The 25,106-nt window shown below is 31.7% G+C and overlaps 3 protein-coding genes across 10 annotated transcripts; all 3 read right to left on the reverse strand.

The window, feature by feature from the left end:
* Nucleotides 1-1,806: 1,806 nt before the first annotated feature.
* Nucleotides 1,807-11,101, reverse strand: LOC140967870 (type IV inositol polyphosphate 5-phosphatase 3). Of its 5 annotated transcripts, none has more exons than XM_073428641.1 (11): nucleotides 11,026-11,101; nucleotides 8,583-8,645; nucleotides 8,363-8,462; nucleotides 8,215-8,286; nucleotides 7,029-7,101; nucleotides 6,768-6,872; nucleotides 5,713-6,571; nucleotides 4,840-5,024; nucleotides 3,488-3,596; nucleotides 2,680-2,822; nucleotides 1,807-2,316 (listed from the first exon to the last, which is right to left on the reverse strand). In XM_073428641.1, exons 2-11 carry the CDS (start codon nucleotides 8,628-8,630, stop codon nucleotides 2,097-2,099), a joined length of 1,914 nt encoding a protein of 637 aa, XP_073284742.1. In that variant the 5' UTR covers nucleotides 8,631-8,645; nucleotides 11,026-11,101; the 3' UTR covers nucleotides 1,807-2,096. The 5 variants fall into 5 exon arrangements, 4 of the variants coding, with proteins under 4 accessions (XP_073284742.1, XP_073284740.1, XP_073284741.1 ...); XM_073428639.1 differs by having other exon boundaries at nucleotides 8,363-8,507; XM_073428640.1 differs by lacking the exon at nucleotides 11,026-11,101 and having other exon boundaries at nucleotides 8,583-8,838.
* A 4,187-nt stretch (nucleotides 11,102-15,288) lies between these two features.
* Nucleotides 15,289-19,552, reverse strand: LOC140967913 (probable ATP synthase 24 kDa subunit, mitochondrial). The gene is made up of 7 exons (XM_073428698.1): nucleotides 19,346-19,552; nucleotides 19,104-19,206; nucleotides 17,744-17,888; nucleotides 16,946-17,056; nucleotides 15,984-16,130; nucleotides 15,656-15,778; nucleotides 15,289-15,517 (listed from the first exon to the last, which is right to left on the reverse strand). The coding sequence occupies exons 1-7, from the start codon at nucleotides 19,385-19,387 to the stop codon at nucleotides 15,454-15,456; spliced, it is 735 nt and encodes a 244-aa protein (XP_073284799.1). The 5' UTR covers nucleotides 19,388-19,552; the 3' UTR covers nucleotides 15,289-15,453.
* A 707-nt stretch (nucleotides 19,553-20,259) lies between these two features.
* On the reverse strand, nucleotides 20,260-23,051 carry LOC140967873 (ras-related protein Rab7-like). Of its 4 annotated transcripts, none has more exons than XM_073428646.1 (7): nucleotides 22,850-23,051; nucleotides 22,688-22,714; nucleotides 22,397-22,496; nucleotides 22,139-22,285; nucleotides 21,899-21,979; nucleotides 21,535-21,680; nucleotides 20,260-20,422 (listed from the first exon to the last, which is right to left on the reverse strand). In XM_073428646.1, exons 1-7 carry the CDS (start codon nucleotides 23,041-23,043, stop codon nucleotides 20,359-20,361), a joined length of 759 nt encoding a protein of 252 aa, XP_073284747.1. In that variant the 5' UTR covers nucleotides 23,044-23,051; the 3' UTR covers nucleotides 20,260-20,358. The 4 variants fall into 4 exon arrangements, with proteins under 4 accessions (XP_073284747.1, XP_073284748.1, XP_073284746.1 ...); XM_073428644.1 differs by lacking the exon at nucleotides 20,260-20,422 and adding an exon at nucleotides 20,610-21,264; XM_073428647.1 differs by lacking the exon at nucleotides 21,899-21,979.
* Between the last annotated feature and the right edge of the window lie 2,055 nt (nucleotides 23,052-25,106).

Consider the following 25,106-nt stretch of genomic DNA (forward strand, 5'->3'; position numbering starts at 1 on the left):
AAAAAAAGAGATCTAAAATATAACAAGTAAAACAATTTTTTAAAAAAAAATATCAAATAATATTAATTTTGGGGGGTGTATTGGTTATAGACTTTTAATGACTTTTATGGAGTTTAAAAGTCTAGAGTTATTCAAACTAGACTTTTATATACTCCATAAAAGTTTAGTGGTATTCAATGTAAATTTTTGTAGAATTTTAAAAAGTCATGTGGTATTCAAACTTGACTTTTAAAAAATCTACAAAAGTCTATAGGTATTCAAAATGTCAATAAACTTTTAATAACTCTATGAAATTCTATTAAGTACAAAAATTATAGCCTAAGGTACAACAATAAAATGTCAACAAAATTCTTTGATTCAACCTAAAGATTTGTATATACATTTAATTGAGAAATCTCCTAAATTCACATACTCAATACAAACTTTCATTCTTTTCTCATCTATTTATTTTTCTTTTTATTTGTACTTTTTAAAAACATAATTAAAATTTAATTTTTTTTATTAATTATTATATAACATTTTATTTTTAATTATTTTCTTTAATTTTAGTTAATCTATATCTTAAATTATTGTATAAGCAAATTCATACCGATACTATACCAAAATTTTCGGTATAACGAACCAAAAAAACCTTACATTTTGAAAAAAGTTATAATTTATTGTTTTAAAATATTATATATTTTAAAATTTTTGTATATTTTTCCGTTATTTCGGTATATACCAAAATTTTCAAATTGGATATCGTTACCGTACCGAAAAATTCGGTATTGTTACCGTACCGTACCGAAATCTTCGGTATACTTAAAATTCGGTAAATTCAATATTTTTTTGTTACGGTAATCTCGGTATATCGAAAATTCGGTATTTTTTCCCACCCCTAACAGGGCTTGTATTGGCATGTGCTATATTACACAATTTTCTTTGAAAGAAGTGTCAATTTGATGAATTTCAAATTGAACTATATAATGAAGCTCAATTGTCTTCATCAGCACAAGTTTATGAAGGTGACGACTTTGATCAGTTATTTAATACTCAAAAACAACAACGAGCAAATGCTAATGCATGGAGGGATACCATAGCCAATGGAATGTAGAACAATGTTGATCAAATTGTCAGTAATGATTAGATTTTTTTTATAAAAGGCTACTCATTATTTTGAGTGTTCTTTTAATAAAATTTTATTATGAACTTATAAAAATATTGTTCATTAATATGTTGAATTGACGTAAAGAATTGAAATTTTGATTTCAATAAATTGGATAGTTCATTTGTCGTTTTTCACAAATTAAATTGATTTAACTTTTAAGTAAGTAAAATTCATTTACATTCATAAATAAAAAAAATAATTTAAAATTGAAAAGGTTATCTATGTCCAATAATTATTTTAAAAAAATTAATAAAAAATAAATCACAATTATAAACTACAAAATTCACATAATTCTATGAAAAAGTTTACAAAAGTCTACAAAAATTTTGAAAAAAGTCTATAAAAGTCTATGAAATTTGTTTTACAATTCTATGAGATTCCATAAAAGTCAATAAAAATCCATCAACCCCACAAAAGTCCATCATTTAAAAAAAGTCATTAAAAGTCTTTGAAAGTATAGAATGAATACACCGCCCAAATAAAAGAGTGCTGACAATTTGAAAGCAATTTGCCGAGAGGCTAACTAAGATAAGACCTCAGCTGCAGCCTGCAGATGCATAAAGAGTAAAAAGTGTGCTAGTGTAGCAAACAGGGCTCCAATAACCATCAAGTTCTCTAAAAACTTGACACAAACTGATCATTGCAACAACAGAAACAAATAATGAGAGACGAATAAAATATTGAGTTAGAGTCTCTAGTTTTATAATAAGAGTTCTCTTGCTGTTGTATGCCCAGTACCGAGTAAACGTCTCAAGAGTAACTGTGGTTTGATCATAACCGAGCTCAAACTACAATCTTAACATGATTAGCTTACAATTCATGAAAACTTCGACATTTTTCTTTATCAGTAAAGTTTTTCACCAATGACTTGAACTACTAACTCGTGTAAATAGACGAAAATCAGGATTTCCTAGTTTTCTTCAGAATTACAGCTACCTACCTCACCTGATTATGGCCGTCTCATTGCACTACTGGGTCCGATGACGATATCATGTTCTTCAATTTCCGCATCAGTAAAAGTGAGTGCTCGCTGCAATTTCCTTGGGGAGAATACTTCCACCTCAACCAAGAAAGTGGCACTCACAGGACGGTGGTCAGATAGTTTTAGTTCAGATCTCCTATAGCTTAGTTGCTTGATTCCTGTTCCAAAAGTTAGGATGCGATCACACCTGGACAAAATGGAAATACAAGACAAAATTTAAGAAGCAGATTTTTTAAAACAATTTTTTGCAAAGCAACAAAGTTTAAGCTTTGAGATATTCTAGTTACCAGAAATAATTTCTAGAACACGTAAACAGAGACAGTGAAAGAAAAGAAAGAGAGAGAGAGAACCCAGGGAAGAATTACATTTCCATAGCAAGAAAGTTCTTGATAAAAGATAACAAAAAATAATGCACGCGGTTAAGGGAAAAAAAGGTCGGAGAAACAGGAATTTTTCATATGGTTCAAGCTAATTCTATAGGTTAAAGCTCATGAGACCTATAAATAATTTCTTGGATGTTTCATTTAGAATGGAAAAAATAAAAGCATACCATGCTGGAGTTCGCTTCCCAGTCCTAGGATCCTCTCCACAGTAAGATTCAGAATTCAATACATATTTGTAAGTTGGCGCAAAGTTCAAAGTACCTTCGGACCATCCATCGAATGCACGACCTTTCCTAAATTCTTTGCAAAGCTGCAAACGGAAGAGATTGTCGGTATATCAGGAGAAACATTCAACTAAGTCGATGCAACAAATCAATTTCAGAAGACAACCAAAAAATGGACCTAAAACATGCCAGAGTTGTCGATATTGATCAAAGTCTGTCATTAATCAAAACATTTCGGCTGACATCTCAACACTATCATATTCATTCTTATTCAGAATTCTTGTGCTAAATTAGGCGCGAGTTAAATGAATTAGTGCTTATGCTTACGATGGAAACATTTCTTTGGGAATCTCAAAAAGTTTCGGAGGGTTCAATCAAGGGGGTCCAGTTCAACTTATTCATTCATCGTTAGATACTGAGGCTTATTTATACATAATGATCAGGAATTTTGATCTAGATGCTGATAAGATATGTAGCTGCATAAATTGTTATTCGGTGGCTTCTGTATGATGCTAATTTTTCTAGATTCCAATTTTTTCCCTTAAGTCTTTGTAACTCATCTACAAGAGCATGGCTTGCGATTCTTTATTACCTTTTTGCATATACATGTAGGTACATGGTATCACCCCAACTAGGAGATGCAAAGTCTTTCAAATTGACAAGAAGGGAAAATATTTAAAGCAACGGATGTTGTAGATTAAAAAAAAACAAAATTGAACAGGTGGCAAAGAAACAACACGTCTACATTCACCTGATCCGACTCAGTTAACTTAGACCAGTCCTTTTGGGATATTAGCCTTCTTGTTTGATCATAAGACAAACTGATGCGGTAGTTTAGGTCACCAAGCCAGATTACTCTCCTGAAAGCAGATGAAATTTTCCAACACCATTCAGATTTAAAATGCTACAACACAGCTAAAAACTATGGAAGAAAATGTGAAAATTCTCCAACTTGTTTCTGTTTCAGATATGAATACTTTGAGAGGAACAATACATATGTAAAAGGAGAATCTTAAGCAGGCATTCGTACAAGTAAATCCACTTTCATAACAGTAAGATAAGTTTTTGCACAGCTATCATTTTACTGTTATATCAAATGAACCGGTTAGAACCTAAAACATGAATATCTCTATATAACCTTATAGAAGGAACCAGCAAATGACGTAGATTTCTCACTAAATAACATATATATTAATAGCAGATAGTTCAACCCAAAGTACTGGTGGAGAATTTTGATAACAATGGTTAAAATAACCTGACCAAAGTTTAACACCTCCAAATAGCAGAAATGTGTTTATGATGAGCCAACCAAGGATTTCTCCCTGGACAACATCAAACCATTTGATTGAGAGAATTAAATATAAAATGCATGCTTAGTGCCCTTTAATTAATCAACAGCAAATGATATAAGTCAGAAACAAATTCAGTGATTTCAAGTAGATCATGAACTAGATGGGAACTCACTCATTAATGGAATGCCCAGGAACTCAAAAAGTAAAATATCGTGGTTTAGTTAAAGGAAACATTTATTGTTTAGGTAAAAGAAAAATTTGCAACCATATTTGTCCCAAGGTATTTTCACATATACAACGGGGTGATGATTGTAAGAGATATTATTAGAGTTTGAACCATATGGAGTTTATAGTCATTCATTATTGAACCATCAGACATGTAAATCCTCTTTATGTTGTGTTATCTCTCCAGTCTCCACTTAAAGGAAACGTGTCTTGCTTTGCAAAACACAATTTTATCTCCTAATTTATTTTCCTTTTTTATAAGATTTTGCATAAGAATTTTATCTTTCTAGAATATTGAATTTCTTAAACTCTTTGATATTTAATATTTAAAAGAATTTGTTTCCTACTGAAAGACTATTTTCTTTATTTTGTAGGAATCTATTCAAACTCCTATCAAAATCAACACAAGTCTATATATATTGAAGAATAAATGTTGCACCAAAAAGAAGCGAGACGAGCAAGAATACTTATATACATCATATGTCATTCGAAGAAAAATTAGCAGATGTTCATTGTCGTATATAAATTACCAACTAAACAGTAAAAAGGGGAGAAAAGCAACTGATATAGGAACTGGTGAACTAACTCATGGTCGTAGATGCTTTTATGAAAGCCAACTGAAGAGATTGAACTAAATCTTGTACGCCTATGTATCTCCTGAACATCAGCATTTCTTTTGACTGCATCAACCTCTCTCTCGCCTGAGGTCAAATGACTGCAGATAAAACAGAAGAGTGTCTGATATATAGACATGCCAACTGATATGGATCCCTGAAAGAAACAAGAACATTCATCATATTTACAAAACCGAGAAAGGATTTAGCGTTGGATAAAGTAGCACAGACAGAATACATCACGATTTCAGTATCATTAATTTTCCCTGATCTTCAAAGAATACATTGAGGGATCTCATAATTAACTATTCCATCAGACCAACTCTATAAAAATTATTATAGACTGATTTATTTAGGTATTCATTTTGTGTGATTTGCCATTCTTGGTAGTTTATGGACATTGAATAGAAAGGTCTTCAAATAAATAAATGATTTGGTTGTTAATATTACAAAACTTCCACACGAGAATTATAATCATCGAGGAAATGCTATGTTTAAGTGGATTTTCCTTCCGAAAACGAAATCATATGCCATTATTATTTTTAATTTCTCCACATCTATTTCTCATTCCTAAAGAAATCAAAAATTATCGCTTCATTTTCCCAAAAGTGCAAGGGGAAGGGATCCTGATGCCAGATTATTTACTCTGTGTTGGATAAAGGGCAAATCTGAGGACCACTCAAACATAAACAGACAATGGATGACGTGTCTTGTGGGTTTTAAGGCAAACAATGACAATCAGCTACTAGAACAGGGACAATTTCAAATTATGTTCTTCGACAGAATATAAAAAAAGAACAACGTATCTACCAAAGTGAAACCAAGTTATGGAAAAACAAACAAACCTTGTTACCAATGTAGCCCATAACACCAACTCCAACAGTTGACACACTCACATTTTGTATATGCCTTCTCAAGCTCCGACGGACCCATATAGTAATAAAAACCCCAACCATCTGCTTGCTTAATATCCTGACATACGGGGGACGTCTCTTTCGATTTAATAAAAGTTCAAGGTCAAGTTCGACAAGAGAAGCCATATCAGATCGCATTGTATTTCCTGGCATCATGTTTGATTTAAAAGAATTGTATTTTCTGAATGATTTGGAGGCATTGAAAAATAGATGAGATTTCATGGAACTTGATCTCTCATAAATATGTGGTGCTAAAAGATGTAGAGGTCGCTCCGGCCAGCTTAAGCCTATCCTTTCTGTCCCACTAAGTGTTTTGGTTAATTTCTTGGTATACTGGGTACTCGGGGCTTCAACTTTTTCCTCGGAATTCTCCATGTTTACGCAGTTCAATCTGTCCAACCTCTTTGAAGAAGAAGATTCTAGATGCAACTCCTTTTCAACTGAATTTCCAAAGCTATCATTGCCATTTGAGATACAGGACTCAAAGTTAAGCAACTTCTCTCTGACCATTTTATCCTTGATTTCATCAAATTCGCTTGATTCTTCATTCACAGGATAAATTTCCTCCTCAATGTCACTGTCAGACTCGAGAGCTATTTCATCTTCAATAATTGGGGCATCATAGTGTGGCCTAAATTTTGAAGGAGAAGGAGGATCACTGTAGCATTTAAACTTAGTCGCTGGTGGAACTCTCAGAGTTTCACGAATAATGTTTTCCCATGTTGAAACTGGACGACTATCTTCAGCACCAAATATATTACCAGCATTTAATGGTATGATCTCCTGAAAACTGAAGGTTTATAAAGTATGGTGACATGGAAAAAACATCTTGTATTAGAACCAACGGCGATATTTTACAGCAAAAACCAAACTAACATAAAAATGGAAGCGCGTTAGAAATGAGATCAAGAACAATATCGATAGGATTGACTGAAAGTATTGTAGCTATCAAATCATGGGAATTTATGAAAAAATAATGAACTCACCCAATTACATAAATATCAGCAGGCTCATCAATATCTAACCAGCCATCAAGATCCAGATTATCAGAAGGAACATTTCCCCCAACATTCCACGTGCCAGCGCATACCCTACTTAGTTGAAGACAAGATCATGGAAATTAAAATGTTTCTTCACCGTCGCCGCCTTAATACATTTGAGAAGCTTGCATATGAATGTAATACTAGTTTGCTATGTGATACAAAAGATTCACAGAAAGAATACTAAAAGATGCACAGAAAGAATACCTGATTTCCTTTGTGTTAATATAGTGAGCTCTAAATGTCTCTGATTTTCGTCTTCTTAAGATGGGAAGAGCCTCTGAAATTGAGTGATTGTATAAGCAACATAAATCACAACTAGAGTTCAACTTTGAAAGTTAGAGATAAATAAACACTAAACTACACTACGTGGCAGGATAAGAAGACTGAACTTAGAGAGATAAATGGGTACTGTGGGTGAGAGTCAAAATTGTATGTACTTGCATCAGCAAAGACAGATGAAATATCGTCTTATGCTAAGCAGTTGTTTATTTCGACACAATCCATTCGTAATAGGTTAGCAGAAAGCTATATCGGTGTGAAAAAACAGCTTGCTGAGAGTATTGTTGTTCTTAAAATGTAACGTACAGATATATTTACATATAAAAAGAGCAAACCGACCATGTAACGGAGATATTAAAATACACTCTAGCCTCAAACTTGGCGTTAATAACCCTGAGCTCTCAAAAAATTCATAAAGCATCTTTCAAATACTGCGTCAAAAGTGTACATCCTCAGCACTTAACTTCGGAAACTAAATATCAGTCAAGAACTATTTTCTTAAGGGCGAAGCCTAGGCATGTCCAGATTCTCAAGCTCTGCATGAAAATGGGGCAAATTTAATAAGCTCAAGATTCTTCTATAAGGTAAACAAAAAGCAGTTCATTTAACCACATTGATACGCCAAGCCTTTGCTCTTCATTACAATGCGATAACTCAAATTGCTCTCTCTATTCAGCACATCGTCAAATAGGACATTTGATCGCTATAAATGCCAGATTCTTGATAGTTGATACTTTCATCAGTATCCCGAAAAAGAAAAATTAGTTGTGAAGATCAATAAATTAGAAAATCGAGATATTTCAAGAGTAAATTCGAAAAAATATATAACCAGAATCTTCAAATATTGGCAGAAATAAAAATTATTGAAATCCAAGAGGTGATTTAACAATTTCCACGTATTACCAAATTCTTAAGTGAGCAAGTCCAGCATATCATAGCCGAAAAAGTTGAGATTTTTTAATCAGATTAAGCGACCATAGTCCATTCAACAATGCAAGACGCCTCATATATAGTTCTTATCCAAAAAATCTTTGATCAAATTAGTTGACCAGCAAAAGAGAGAACCTTTTTGAGAAACTTCGATAGGAAATAAAAAGAGAAAACACGTTACCATCAACATCGAGCTGAACTCCATCGGATTTATCATTCTTGAATCTCGATTCTTTTGGCCAATCAAAATATTCTGTAAAACCCATAAGAAGTTGACGAAAATATGTATAACGCAATAGTAAATCGACGCCGTATGATGGAAAAAGGACCTTCATCGGAATCAGATTCGGTTTCAGCGTCAGCTGAGTAATCGGAGTCGCTAGCAGAGATGTTGAGCCACTTGCGCATGACCACGCGGCGCCATGAAAGCTGCAGGCACGTGCAACCCAAACACAATATTTCAGCCCAATTCCTCTGCAATCTCTCTTAGGTCATCCCAAGAAATAGAAAATAGTAATTGAACCATTTCCAAAAGGGAGGCAACATTACCTCGGGTTGCTGGTGGTGGTGGTGGTTTCTCGCTTTGAGCTTCTTCATGTTAAAACAATGCTTCTAAAGGCAAAGTGTAAGCAATTACAGCTAGCAACAGAAAAATTTGCAGCAAATGAGAGTGTGAATTTTGGCGGCGGCGCGTGAGGAGAACCAGGGTGACTGTTACAACGACATGCTACACCTCCATATACGGTCGTTGTACTTTTTAAATCAAATTAGTTTTACTAGTTATGTGCTCCATCTAGCTGTATGTGAGTAATGCTATATATATATAATCAAATTTATATAATAATTTTTACGACACAAAAAATTCAATACAAAAATTTCATTTATCAATATCTGTTAGTTGTCTCACATCGGTTGGATAAATAATCTGGAAGTTGCATATAGTTGGACAATCTTCCTCCGTTGAGCTAGTATTTGGGGTTGAATTAAGTCCAAGTTCCAATCTTAACATACTATCAGAGCTCCACCTATTCTGTCCATAGCTGGTCATTTGTAAACTTCACGCTCCATATGTTCATTCCTGGGCGTGAGAAGGATGTGTTAGTTGTACCATATCGGTTAGATAAATAACCTGGAAGTTTCACATATGGACTTGGACAATCCTCCCCCTTGAGCTAGCTTTTGGGGTTGAGTTAAGTCCAAGTTCCAATATTAGCAACATCTCATGATAAATTCAATGTAAAATCTCACGATTTAATTATTGTAAATATCGTTGTACGATATTTTAGGTGTACCTTTAACATTATTCTATATATTATATCTCATGAGAATAGACAATTTTCATGTTTTTTTGATAATTAAGAGGTAAACTATCGTGATAACATAATAATTTATAAAAAAAAATATTATCAAGTAAACTACACTGACCAAATCATATAACATATATGTCTTTTGATTTAATTTACCAACATTTTTTTCTAAACAATTATTTATAAATTGTTTATAGTTTAACTAATGTTGATACCATGAAAAATTAATAATATTATCTAATTTTTTCTATGATATTTATAACTCCTTCGTGTCTTATTAAATAATATATATGTGAATTTTAGCAGATGATTTTATTATTTAAATAATTTCGTTCGGTGTGATTTCGATGTGGATTAAATTTTAATTGACTTAGAGCTATCAATAGTAGTCCAAGTTCTGCTAAAAAAAAAAAAAAAATAGTAGTCCAAGTTGTTCACATGTGGTTCGATTAATGATAAATTTGGCTGAATTACATTGTTTTCCACTGAGAAAAGCACTAAAGCCAAACAAGCCCCATCCCTTTGTCGGAGGATTCATGATGTCACCAACTTAAATACTTTCCTATTTTCGATATATAAAAATTCCCTAATGGCCCCTCAATTATAGCATCCAAGTCCACCTTCCAACCGGGTTTATTTCATCTTACTCATTTGGACATTGTCCCATGATAGGATGGATGGTCAAGATTTGCCCATGCATATATAAGACCCATTTTTTTTAAAAATTGTATGTGTGGCAAGATCTTACCTGTTGAAATGAAGTGAGGGTGAAACCCTTCACATTATCGAAGGGATTCTATGCTCTAGCCATTTTATTGCAACCCTTTTTAATTATATGTTTTTTTTTCTAATTTTTTTATTTAAAAAAAAAAAAGCATTTTACAAACTATATTATAACGAGAGCCTCAAATTCAATGCCATTTTATTAAATAAAATCTATTTCTCCTAGCTAACTTTTGATTTGGACACTATAATTTTGATTTTATTTTATACGAAATATAAAATAATAACATCTTGAATCGGTAATATCACATCAAATTAACACCTAAATACTTAATTTACGCAATAGTTAATTAATAGTTTTTGAAATTTTAAAATATATCTTAGTGCATTTTAAGGAAGGTAAAAAAAAAAAAGACTACGATGATACATAAATATTAAAGGATTGTGTTATATGTACAATAAAGTTACACGTACGATTATATATTACTTTTGATATTATAAAACTACCTCGATATTTCTTTAATTAAAAAAAAATTTGGAACAGTTATGTAATCTTAAAAACAATATGCAACCGTGTGCGTAACCTTATCACACTTGTCAAAATAAAGTAAGAAACATACGTATTTATCTAACCACACAATATGCTTGTTTTTACTCCTAAAATAAGAAGGGTTACAAAATGAATCCAAGATATNTAAAATATCATTTAATATCTCGAAAAATACTAATTTTGCTATTAATTTCTTGATTTAGTCGACACAAATGTACTTTAAAACCCAATTGGTTTCAACAATGGAGGATGGTATCAGATCTATGGAGTGCCGCAGTCTTCCACTTTTCTTACACAGATGATATTAACACATATCATGCATATATATTACTTAAAAAAACAAACAAACAAAAATAAACCCTAGCACGTACGTGGATCTAAACACTGTGAGAACTCTGATGATGATNCATACCTTTGAAGTTTGTTTTCTTGAATATCTCTGCAACCTTTGTTGTGTCTCAGCTCATTAATTCCCAGGTTACTTTACTTTCCCACTGTCCGAAATAAGGAAGAAACTCTTGTATAATATATATATATTATGCAGTTTGATTAATTAAACTAATATTTTTTCTTCTTGTCATTGTGTGTGGCATTATGATAATTTTATAGTACTGAACCTCATCCCACGCGATTATGACAAGTGGCCGTTGATGGATCGTCCGATTTCTGGGATATATATGATTTTATTATTATTATCGATGTTTACGTATAGATTGCATGTGAATGGGATTTTAATTATTATAAGTTGTTAATTGTAAAAGATTTATTAATTAAATGTTTACGAAGACTACGTACGCAACGTTACTTTCAGAAAATATTATGAAACTATTTTGTTAATGATATCATAAGTGTAAAGGTTATTAATTAGTGACTCTTAGAAATTAAATATTTGTTAATTTCAATCTAAGATATAATTAGAGAATATTACTCAAGAGGCTTGAATGCACATGAAGACAAACAAAATTAGCTCCACGAATTTAATGATTCACTAATTTTAATAAATTTGTTCTGTAATTTTGGGATCGACTATCTCTATATATAAATATATATATTATATGAATAAATAACCATTATTTAATAATTTGGCGTTGACTTGACGTGGCACAACATACAACGTTGGTGGACTAACGGTGATCTACTTTAAAATAGCGGTTAAACTGATGTAATGGTAACAAAACACTGTTATATTAAATAAAATAATAATAGAATATATTTAAATTTTTTAAAAATCTTAAATATGTATATAAATAATAAAATATATATTTATCAAGGTTTAAAAAATCAAATAAGCTATGATACTACTAAAATAATTTTTTTAAAAAAATTTAAAATCAAAATAATCATATACAGTATCAAAAATAAAATATTTTAAAAAAATTAATCGGTTTAACCGGCTCTTGATCGATTTTAAATGGTTTGATTGATATAACGATTTTTTTAAATTGTATGAATCGGATCCGTAACTGGTTATCAGTCGAACCGATAGAACCAACTGATCGGGCCGCTTGAAAATACTGGTTCTAAGAAATAAAATAGAAAGATGTTACGAAACTTGATTTATATTGATAAATATATATATAATATTTAAATAAAATGATTTATATAATTTTATTTCAAGCTTTAGTTTTTTTTAAGGAAAATCGTCTCCCCTATCCTTTGGTGTGTTTAGATAAACTATCGAATAATATATAAACCATATCAATCAAGTAAATCACTAAAAAAAACTTTATGTCAGGAGTTCAATCAAGAAAATATTGTTAAATGAAATCAAACTCGTGTTTATTTGTCCCCGTATTTACATAATTCACCAACTATCATTTTGTTAAATCATTTAGCAGTACAAGCACAAAATGAAAATTTATCAGGTCCAAAACCAATCCATTTTCTCGGATTTCATCTTTCAATTGATCCGGAACTGTTGGTGTTAAGATTGGAACCTCGAATTTGGGGGTTATGACCTTGTGCTTTATGCAAAATGTTTTTTTTTTTTTTGAAAATTAAAAATTACATACTACAATTTTAAAGAAAAAAATTGCAAAGTGTAATTCTGTATCTACGAGATAGAGTTTATATTTTTAAAAAATTAATATAAAAAATTTAATTATTAAAATGTTTTCTCGTATATAGGTTGATGTCCCTACTCATGCAGTATTGGAATTTGGAACAGATCTCTCTTTGTCCATATTCGATAAAGTTACAGACCAAGACGAAGTATTGTTTGAGAAAAATTAAGATTTAAAAAATATCAATTCGAAGTAAAAATAATGTTATTGCGTGGATCGGGTTATAAATTTTCTCATTTTCATTACATAAAAAAATTTATTTTACATTTATATTTTATTATCGTGTGCATCAATGAAGATTAAGTTTTTTTTTTTTGCTTAGAATTATTTACATTTATATATTATCCTGTGCATCAATGAAGATTTAAGTTGAGATGACATAATGGTCTACTAACAAATTCATTTTTTTTTTACAATTTAATAATATCATTATTTCAAAAAATAAATATCAATTTAAGATTTAACGATGACATACATAAAATGGAATTCTCTCCTAACAAAATCATTTTTTTTTACAATTTAATAATATCATTATTTCAAAAAATAAATATGAATTTAAGATTTAACGATGACATACATAAAATGGAATTATAATTAAGACTAAGCATTTATCAATAATACATACCCGATTTAAAGTGTAGATTTGCTAAATATTGGACCAATGCCAGCTCAAAAAATATATACAGATTGGAATTGTGTATAATTAGAAGGTGACACCAATTTGCATCTTTAATATACCTTACCTATGTCTTGACATTTCAAGAACGTGACTTATTTATGTAGGGTGGGAGACTCTATTGTCTACATATATTTAGATTTTTTTTTTTCAATTTCCCATTTGATCATATACATATTTTTTACAGCACCTTATTCCGAGTTTTGAGTCGCATGTGACTGACATAATATTAAGAAAATTATTGTCGATAATTTGTAGTTCATCTGACATCAAGATTTATGACGAAATCTTATGTTCGAGATACACTTGTCACATTATCTTCTCCCAACTCAGAAAAAAAATATGTTAAGAATATTATTCGATTTCTATAATATAGAAAATATATTTGGATGGATAAAACTCATATTTCAAATGTATCAGTATATAATTCGATTTTCTTTACGCAGGTGGAGGTTGAAACTAGAGATGTCAAAAATGGTTATCGGGATGGCCGGACCTGATTTTTTTAACTCAATCCACATATTTTAGGTAGCAGGACAAGGTAAGCTGATGACAGGCCTAATAAATTTTATGTGTAATAAACGAGTTGATAAATTATTAATTCGATATACCTATTTTATATGGTGGACAAACTAATCCGATATACCTAACTCATTTCAACACATTTAGCTGTGACGTACTGTGCTTAAGCATTCGCAACAGGCCAACAAGTTCTAAAAACATTCCATATCAACATTTCTTATTCAAAAGTAGAAATGCTATTTTAATTTATTTAATATTAAACATGAATTTAGTGAAATAAGATTTTTTTAAAAAAAAATTATTGAATTAAAATTTGGTTCGTTATACATTATTTATTTTCTTTCAGAGTAAAAAATAATAATCGATCAGAATATCGTAAAATAAACCGCATATGGCAACTCCAATATTTAAAACAACGCCACAATACCTTTTTTCTTTTCTTTTTAATTATTTTATTTTTTAGTAATAACATTAATACGATTAAAAACCATAAGAAATAAATTAATTTCTAAAAAAATAAAGAATAATATTTTTATTTAAAAATCTAATAAAAAATAGAATTCAATAAAAATATATTTTTTCCATTAAAAAAATATTTATAGAAGGACAAGGAAACGTTAATACTTACAGAAAGAAAGTAAATACATGAGGCGTAACTCGCAAGGCAATAGAAGAGGAAAGAATTAAAAATTTTAACGTATAAATTATCAAATTACATTATTTGCTTTAATTTATAACTCTAACCCATACTTATTATATTACTAGTTACTCTGCACATGCGATGCATGTGTACATTTTTTTTATTATTATCGATGAACTAAAATGAAATTTGACAAGTTGGAAGAAAATGTTGATGTCTTTCTTAAGTGATTACTATCATGTCCTCAACTTTAATAAAATAGAATAAATATATACCAATGAACCACACGCAATTCCGGGAGTTTACATAATTATTTGCAATGTGTAATTTTAATAATAAAAATTCTTATTTACACATTTAGTTAGGTATTAAGGAATGTTCGTAGCAAATAAGATACAGGAAAAACTTGGAAAGAATTTTAGTTGTCCTATCGCAACCCCACAACAGTTTTTATTGTGTCAAAAACTATAATAATAATAATAATATATTTGAAAATACCAGAAAATAAGTCCAATAAAGAGGTTTTACCAAACCAAAATAAAGGCATTTTGAGATAAAGTGCAACAACCCACCATGAAATTTCTAAAAACCCCTGCTTTGTGCATTAGGGTTTTGTTCATCCAGACACCGAACAGAACACGCAAACAAGATATCTCGTACCTATGTACGAGGCGATGAAGTATATATTACACTCAAGTACACAGCATATTTGATGCCTGTTTCAAGAGAGAACAACGTAAAAGGAAAGGTGCTCAACGGATGACCAAGTTTCGATGTGTAAGTCGAGTAAATTTCGACACGCTATTATTATATTATTCGAAAAGGTTCTAGTTTACTCTTTACATCGTCAACAGAATAATATGGCCTCCCAAACCTAGGAGATTTCCAGAGAAACAGAATGCATAACAAAAGCAAACAAGATAGATAAATATTTCAGTTCTAAAGAAAATTTCGGATGTCCAACGACTTCGCATCCGGCACTTCCTCATCCTTGAATTCTTCCCTGTAAGAGTTTGGTGTGAAAAAAAGTTTTGGGCGAACAAAATTCAAAAACCAAATTTCCAGAAGCTTGACACGAAATTTGCAAATAAAGAACTCTCTAAATCTTCATAAAGAGAAAAGCATGTGAATTAGAGGATACCGCTTCTTTTGAGTTTCCATGGCCTCAATAGCGTCCTTCTTCAGTTCTTCCAGCTGAGCTTTAGCAAGTTTCTGTTCCAACTGTTCCTCGTATTTGGGTAACTCTTCTTTACGGATGCCAAGCCTTCGTTATCGACGTTCATGAGTAAAATCATTATATCATGCACGAAAGACTAGAAAGTTGTAATATACTTGCTTTCGGCCAAACACAGTGCCAGATCTTAAACAACAAAGGCCAAGCAAACATTCCAGACCATCGTCCCTCAGATTTTCTGTAACTTTCATATTTACATATTTGAAGAATTTTGAATTTTAATTCTTACACTTACTTTTGGTTGATCTTATCAAATTCTGCCGCAAGGAGGGCCATTCCCTTCTTGTCATTTCTCATAAGGGGCTTCTTCAGTTCTTTCTCAACTTTGTCCAGGGCATCCATCATCATAGCTTCTGCACCCAGTTCATCAACAAGGCCACGCCTGCAAAAGGTTATTATAAAATGAACAAACGAAAGTAGACCTGATTATGGCTCTTTTCCAAACATAAAATAAAACCAGAACCTCATTAAAAAACCGGAACCCAAACTAATATGTTACATCTCAGTTCCAGTAACAGGAAATAGAAACTCAAACTGAAACAGGAGTCGTGTGGAACCTAAAAGTCCTCGAGTTTTAACGTGAGGAATATACCTCAACTTAATTCATCTTATTTAAACTACCTGATTTCTATAAATAAAATAGAAAAAGAAATATTCTTAGTTTTTGAAATATAATTATTGAATAATTAAATTTAATTAGATTCGCAACCTTAGGAGATGCAACACTACTTTTTTCTCGACCGCTAAAATTCAAAGCACAAAATTCGGTTAGAATAGGTTCAGATATACCCAAATCAGATTTAGAATCGTCGAGGATTAGAGCCGAAGCATTTTCAAGTGGTATGGTTAAAAATAGTAAGTTTTGGGACTGTCATCAAGATTAGAATAAAGGACGTGGATATAATTCGTATAAAGGGTTCTAAAGAACAGCAAAAATCAAATTAAGCTGTCACATCAAAATTTCATTAAGAAAATTCAAACATCAACAGCGAATAGCTATATTTTTCGACAACAAGCTTAATATAATCACATGACTTTAGCCTAGGAAATCTAAAATTTGGGTATTTTGTTCATTTCTATGTTCATTTCCGGGAGATAAACAGGGACCACAGAAAAGAAAAAAAAGAAGACAAACGTCAAACAGAAAAATAAACTCCATGAAGAAAATATAATCAAAGCTTTAATGCAAGAACATACTTGACTCTTATGTCCTTCAATGCCAGCAAATAGGATCGAGCATCAGGGATACCTTGTGTCCGTGTTTCAATGGTGTATTTAATCCTCTGTGACTCAGAGAAAAGATCAGCCCTGCAGGATAAATCACACCAGAGAACAAATGAAGACTAGGAATAAATCAAACATCATCAGGACACCCAACAAATTTTTACTAGAGGATAGAACAAGGAGTATTTTACAAACACAAGAGAAATGCCATATATAGAGAATAAATTTATACATGGTAACCAAGTTTCCTAAAAAATCAAAGTGAACCCGGACAATGTTTAAAAAATATTGTATAAACAGGAAACTGGATAGAAGGATGAGAGAATCATTATGCAGCAAAAGACAAAAAGTCTAGACCACGCAGAATTGATCAATGAATTATTTCTAGGAAGTGAGAAAAACATAAAATGAGTGATCTCTACGTCTTCAACAAGAGATAATAGACATCATGTTCTTCAATGGGTCAAACAAATATTAGCAGATGTTTGTTTCTATAACGTTTTAATCTTGTAATACTTCATCGAACAATTAGCGAAAAATAATTTCAATAGAACGGTGAAAATAACTTGGGTCTACAATAAGAATATACCCAACGATAGAAGGTAAACTACAACCCAACACTCGGTCACCATGGAAAGAAAAATCAATGATTCTAATTAAGTTTTTATGTTGAAGAGTATGGTTTATTTGTATTAGTCAGGCAAGAGGGAAGGAAATTTAAAAAGGGCATTACAATCAAGATTCAATATAATAACAGTAACACCATCTTACTTTTCCCTAACAGTCTTCATAACCTTGGCATAATCAGCCACTGCAGCCGGATCATCAGGATCTATAGTAATCTTCTCTTTTCGAAGAATCCCTATGGCTGTGTCGAATTTCTTCTTAACCTCAAGAAAAATGCCCTTCAACATTTCTTCATAAAAATGTGCAACAGTAAGCAGCTCATAGTTTAACTTTAAAAACATCAAAAAGCTTAACATTCTGAGTCAGAAAACCTTAAATATCACATTCACTAAAATATACTTATTGAAAAACAATTCATCTCAGACAACAATTAAAAGAAAAAAACTTGAAAACCTACCATGACCAACCAACAAAGCAAAGTTTTCAAGAAGCACGAGGAAACATACATCTATGCTGCTATTAACGTAACACCTGAAGTTAAGAAATGATGCTCGGAAACCAGTAACAAAAATATACCCTCAGATAAAACTAAAAACAAAATCAAGAGAAAATTTTGCTAAATGCATTCATGATTGAACAGACAACACTCTGAATCAGCACCACTGATAACTAGCTCATTTTTCCGTAACAGATCTTCGTTCAGAACATCCAAATTCACTCCATGCTGATCTCTGCTGTCTCTTTCCCTTCCACCCACGTGATTGATGCAAGTACTTGTTTAAGTTTTCATTAAATGAATGGAGTGTGAATTCCAAAGTATTTATCTTCTGTATGATTGAATATCAAACATGGTTTGTATCAAACATTGAATTCTCTACCAAACAATACAAAAAGTGAAATTAACTGAAATATACATGTTTTCAGCAGGATAATATTGTATGAAATGAAACCTAGACACTGTAAAATAAATTAAAGAGACAAAGGGAATCAAAACGCTGCACCAGAATTTTGAACATCCCTTATCGAATCACCACTCGAAGCCCAAATTCAGTCCCCTACTTGTTTTGCATGACATTAGACAATTTGAATGAAATGAAACCTAGACACTGTATGATAAAATTAAAGAGACAAGGGGAATCCAAAAGCTGCAACAGAATTTTGAACATCCCTCATCCAATCACCACTTGAAGTCCAAATTCAGCCCCCTAACAGTTTTGAATGACATCAGACAATGTAGATCACGGTTAATATGAGACACTCAAAAGAGAAGAACGATGGAGTTAAAATTGCTGAACTATTTTTTAAGCAGAGAACTTCAAGATGCAACGTATTCGATTTCCTCAGCCTCTTTCCTACAAAAATTCTGAAAATTTTGATACCCATTTCGTCATTGTCACAGACTAAATTTTAAACACAATTACTGACAAGAAAAATCAACGATTCCCCAAGAAAAAAACCTAACATCAACAGTAATAACAGTGGCAAAAATAGATTTAGAACTCACCATCACCCTTTAACGCAGGGGGATTCGAGCCAGCTCCTTTCGCAACGCCACGAGCTGGAATAGCATACTCCGATCGCACAAGAAAACTTTGTCCACTATACACCTGGGAAAAAAATTAAAAATCCAATTCACACATATCTGTAATACAGCAATAATCAAAAGCAAACGCAATAATTTAATGAAATTTTTGCTCATTATATAAATAGATCTATGAATTCAGAAAAAAACAATAAAAACAAAACCTGGCGAATAGATCTGAAGAGGAGGCGAGTGGAGAAAGCCATTTCGGGTTGGAAAGAGCAAATGCCCGAGTTTCAGTCTTTGGGGTTTTCAACTGACCTAGTTAAATTTCTTCGTCCTACGATTGATTTCATGGAAGGGAGGAACGAAAATAAAAATACAGAATTTAAAAAAAAAACAAACAAACAAACAAACTGAAAACGTCGCCGTATCAATGAGCAAAATGCTCTTTATGGGCCATTGATGTCCGGGCTCTATACATGTTTCTGTTCTTATTGATTAGCAGATATGGTGCAAGCGGTCCGGTCCTGGCCGGGCAATATCGTTACGGTCAAATTCAAACAGTTCGTTGCTTTTTTTTTTTGATTTAATCACGAATCATTAATTTAATTCATTTTATAATATTTTAACAATATTGGAAATAATTCTAAGTCCTGATTTCGATATAATAATGATATTAAATGTTGAAAATCATTTGGAAAGTATCTAAACTCTCGACGTATACTGCCTATTGCCAGAGCGCTTGTCACACTTCGTATTTTGTTGTAAAAGTCATGTATTCTTTAACTAATTATATAAATCAGTAGGAATAAGAAGAATACATAGAAATAAGAGGTCAAAAGAAAAAGCAAACTCGATTTTGTGTAATTATTAAGTAAATGTGGAACCTTTATAAATAGAAGTTGAATTATTTGATGGGCAGACACTTACTTGTTGGGCCCTGTGAAACTGGTACCATTTTCGTTGAACAACACTGGAAAACTTCAAATATATAATATCAAATTGCATTGTAAAAGCCATAAATTTTGACAGCGTAAAATCGTTTCTATATCATATAATATTGATAAATTTGACACAAAAGAGGACATTAACCCCCGAATTTATATATATATATATATATATATATATCCAACAAGCACATTTGGATAAATTTTGAGTTCCGACAAGCTATGACGACTTGTGATTAAACATGAGAAATATAATATGAGTTCATCAAGTGGTATATATATCTGCATCAGCAGGCACAACCACCACGTTGCTCTGTCTCAGAAACAGCTTCTGTTATGCCATGAAAGTATCTGTGTGAAGAAAATTTAAAAGGCAAAAAGGGAGCTTAGATGAACTTGTAGAAGTTAGATAAATTAAATGTAAGAGAACAACAAATTATTTAGAGAGACAGGGATGGGAAAATTAAACAAATCTCAGGTAAATTGAAAATATAGGAAAACATCGAGCAAACATACCATAAATATGTTATTTGAATTTGACACTCATTTTAATGAACATCAACCACGGAGAAAAGTTGCTCGCACTCCTACTGCTCATAATAAATAGCTATCAAGCATGTTAGTAGTTTGTTGTTCTACAAGATTGTACGTGAGTTTTTTGCCTTGGTAAAAAGTAGACATTAAGAGTTACACTTAACTACTGGAAAAATTAATAACACAAAATAATGATATCTTGATTTTTCTCCCACTGATAGTTGTGGTAATTTCTGCCATATATGCATACCTTCTATTGCTACGAAATAAATGATGCACTGGTTGAAACCAACCAAACAAACTTAAGGAAACTAAGTTTTTCTTCTCCCTCAGTTCATATTGATGAGTTAACACATCTACATGAGCTAAAAGTAGCAGGAGCAAAACAATGTCTACAAAAAATTGGTGGAGATAATCTGATTCAGGGTTGGATCGAATTTGGTGTTGGAAGCAGAATCCCACTTTAAATGGTTTGGATCTAGATCCAAAATGGATTTACTAAGATCCCGTTAAAATTATACATCTGACTACCATTTAAAAATTTGACAGCATACAAAAATAAAAATACATAGATAAAACCAATACATTGCCACCAAAAACAACACCACAACACATACCGTGCACTACCATGGATTTCATAAGCACTTGGATTTTTTTTCCTGATGAACAACAAGGGTCTCATTTTTATTTGGGCAGCAAAGAATGTTAAATATGAGTAATTTGAGATGAATGGAACACATTCCAAAAATGAATTACATTTTTTTCAGACATTTTGGTCAATGCTAATCAATTATACATCGGTTTGATAAGGATAAAATTAAAACCGAAAATTGATTGCCAGTGCTCTACACATGTATATATAGAAAATAAGAGTGAGGTGTTTCAGCATTCAAATGTGATGACAAATAGAGTATTTGAGTTTCACTCACTTGTCCTGATCATTCTCAATCGCTAGCGCAGTTTTTGCAATACTCGAGAATGCGGTATCAACATCGTAATCCTCCTTAGCTGATGTCTCAAAGTAAGGTATGTTACCTTTTGAAGCACACCATTCCTTGACTTTCTTCTCTGAAACCTGTATTTGACCAAATTAGAGCCAAAAAACAATAACAATGGAATTTTAGAAGCACAACTGAACTTACCATGGAATACACTGAAATCTAACCTTTAAACATATTTCTTTTTATATTTATGACCTCCTTAAAACTAAAAATATATATATAAGAAGGTTGTTTTTTCAGAAAATAGAACACACTTCGAGGGAGTGCCGATCTCGAAATTTTCCCAACTTACCACTCTGCTATTACCACCATCTATATCAATCTTGTTTCCGAGTAATATAAATGGAAATGTCCTTGGGTTAGCTGGATTAGCCTGCACCATAAACCCAATTTTATTAATTCACTGCAAACTAATGTCCATTTTTCTCACTTCACGACATCACAATCAACGAGAATACATAGGTACACGAGTTATACTGAAAATGTATTGAAATTGGGAGTTATATAGAGGTAAGACAAAGAAGCCACCAACCTGCTTAAGAAATTCTTCATACCAATTGTCCAGCGTATCAAAGGACCGCATCACGTTCACATCATACACAAGAACACAACAATCGGCCCCTCTATAAAACGCAACTCCGAGACTTTGAAATCTCTCCTGGCCAGCAGTGTCCCAAATCTGCCAACCCAAATCCACTTACATTCCTCCAAAGCAAACACGAATTTCGACATTTAAAATTTTCAACAAAAACCTTCGAACACAATACCCAGACACTAATATGAAACCCACTTGCAGAGTGACGGGTCGATCGTCTATCTGAAGTTCCTTGGTGACAAAATCAGCCCCAATTGTCGCTTTGTACTGCTGACTGAATTTCTTGTGCACGTATCTATTTTAAGCAGTCAAAGAATTATCATGATACAACAACACGCACAAACAATAGGTATAAACACTTTAGAAACCGAAATCATCCAACTTCCAATCTTGAACACAGAAGTTACGTACAAAAACTACAAATAAACATATGAAGACGAAACTATCCAGATCAAAGAGTAAACGAAACAAAACACACTAAGATACTGGTTCATCAACGAGGTTTTGCCTACCCTGCACAAGATAAACAAAATTAGGAAAATTAATTAAAGAACAAAAACCTAAAAACCATAATATCAAAAAAAAAAAAAAAAGTATATATATGTGTGTGCGCGCGCGCAAATGGCATCAAAAAATAAGGAAAAATACCCGCTGTCCCCGAGGACGATGATCTTGAGCAACGTGCGCCTACGCATGGACATTTTCTTGATTAAGGCGAGTTTTCCTAATTTATTTATTTTCCCTAAAATGGATTTTTGAAAGCAAAAAAAGTGAGAATTGTGAAGAAGGGAAAGAGAATGGAGAAAGGGGCGCCAATTTAGATCTCTCTCAGAATCTCTCATTTTAATATACCAACGACAGTTGGATAAAATTCATAAATTTTTTTATCTAACATTATTAATGGTTATTTATTATCAATTTTATAACAATTGTCAGAATCAATCAGTTGGATAAAATTAATAAATTTTTTAATTTATTATCTAACATTCGTAATAGTTATTTATTATCAATTTGATAACAATTTTCGTATGGTTTCATGGACTTATATTTGTGAGAAATGTTAACACATTCATAATAAAAATAATATTTTTTATGGACTATTGTAGATTCGTCTCACAAAATTTACTAGTAAGACGGTCTCAGTGTTTTTGCATTTTTAATTGTTATTCTAACTGTGTTATATTATGTAATAAAAGAAAAACAGCTTATCTACGAGACAATGTCACGATAATTTTTGTGTTTAATTTAATTTAACTATCGAAAAAAATACTTATCTCAACTATTTAGTTTGGACAATACTTCAAACGCTAGGGACGAGGAGTTCACTATGATTAGTTCTTTTATGACTATACTACTATCTTTAACTTAAATTTAGCATGCAGAATAAACAACTTCAATTCAAGGATTTCACAGTTCTAATATCCAATTTAATAACACGAGGCTTTAATTGAAACTGAGTTTTTTTTTTCTCAATCAAACAAAATCAACACTCTTTCATCCGGAGAAGATTGGTGTCAAATCGAAATGTCTTTAATTCACATGGGGTATGACATATATGATTGAATAAACAATATGAAAATACAATAATAGATTTAACCCCAAAAAAAATTGGGGTATATATTAAATTTAACAATCAATCCGCTATTCGACTAACTGTTTTGAAGCACACACCATATTTTTAGACACGACTTGGTGCAGAGGACAAGACATTGATCAATTACTTATCGTTGTTTCGTCCAATGCTTGGCCCAAATTCTACAAATGATTAGTGACTACATATATTATTATTTTATCTAAATATATTGATTATTATCTTTATATTATGTTTGATTCATCGTCTCATCCATAAACCAATCGCGCTTCAGGTCTAACGATTTGGGGTGAGTGTGGTTGTCCATAATCATCAGCGAATGGTCTTGATGACTACATATGTTTAGTTGGGGTAAATATGAGTATTTCTAAGCTTTAAATCATACAACGTATTCTATCAAAAGAAGCAAAAACAAGTTAAATAATGTTTTTTCTTGCAAAGAATGAATTGTCTCTCGAATCCATTCATTGCATATAAGATATTGTTAATAGAAGATCTTTTATTTTTCTATGGTGTAATGTTAATAATTAATAATGTAGAATATAATGTTTTTTATTATTATAAATGTCACTGTATGTGTTCAGTTAATAAAAATATATTTATATAACATCGATTTTATTAAAAAAAAATTTATATGAATACAAATGGCTCAAATTTTTTTCGCACATGATAAACCCTACACATATATTCATATGTATATATAGATATAATATATATACACACATGTGTACATATACATATTTGAATAGTGAAGAATGCTAGTTTGGTTGTACATGATATAGTGCAGGGTTGTAAGATAATCGAGCCGATTCACGAGGTTTTTGATCTGTTTTGATAAATATTTGATTCGTATTTGAACTTATCGAAGTCGAACATGTTCGAACATTTTTCGAGTCAAACTTGAGTCAAAATTATTTTATTCGATAATTTACGAACCGCTCGCGATACTTAATATTTTATTAATATAAAATTATTATACATTAAATTTATATACATTTCGAGTCTTTTGAACCTCTATTCTCGAATCTTAATATCTGAGTAATAGTACGAATAACTCACAAATAGGTCAAATATTTCGAGCCGAACGTGAACTTGAACTTCATTTCGAGACAAACTCGAGCAAATTTTTTTAAAATTTTTGAGTTTCGAATCGAGCTCAAATTCAAATTCAAATTCAAACTCAAATATTTTCAATTCAAACCTTGAGTTTGAATTAATATTCAGCTCGATTCGATTTGTTCCATTTAATGGACCTTCCAAGCAAGAGCCCACTGCAAGCTCAGTGGACTTCACTCACACCAAAGTTCTCCCGAC

This window comes from Primulina huaijiensis, unplaced genomic scaffold, assembly GCF_012295235.1.
Source record: "Primulina huaijiensis isolate GDHJ02 unplaced genomic scaffold, ASM1229523v2 scaffold29509, whole genome shotgun sequence".
NCBI classification, from domain to species: domain Eukaryota; kingdom Viridiplantae; phylum Streptophyta; class Magnoliopsida; order Lamiales; family Gesneriaceae; genus Primulina; species Primulina huaijiensis.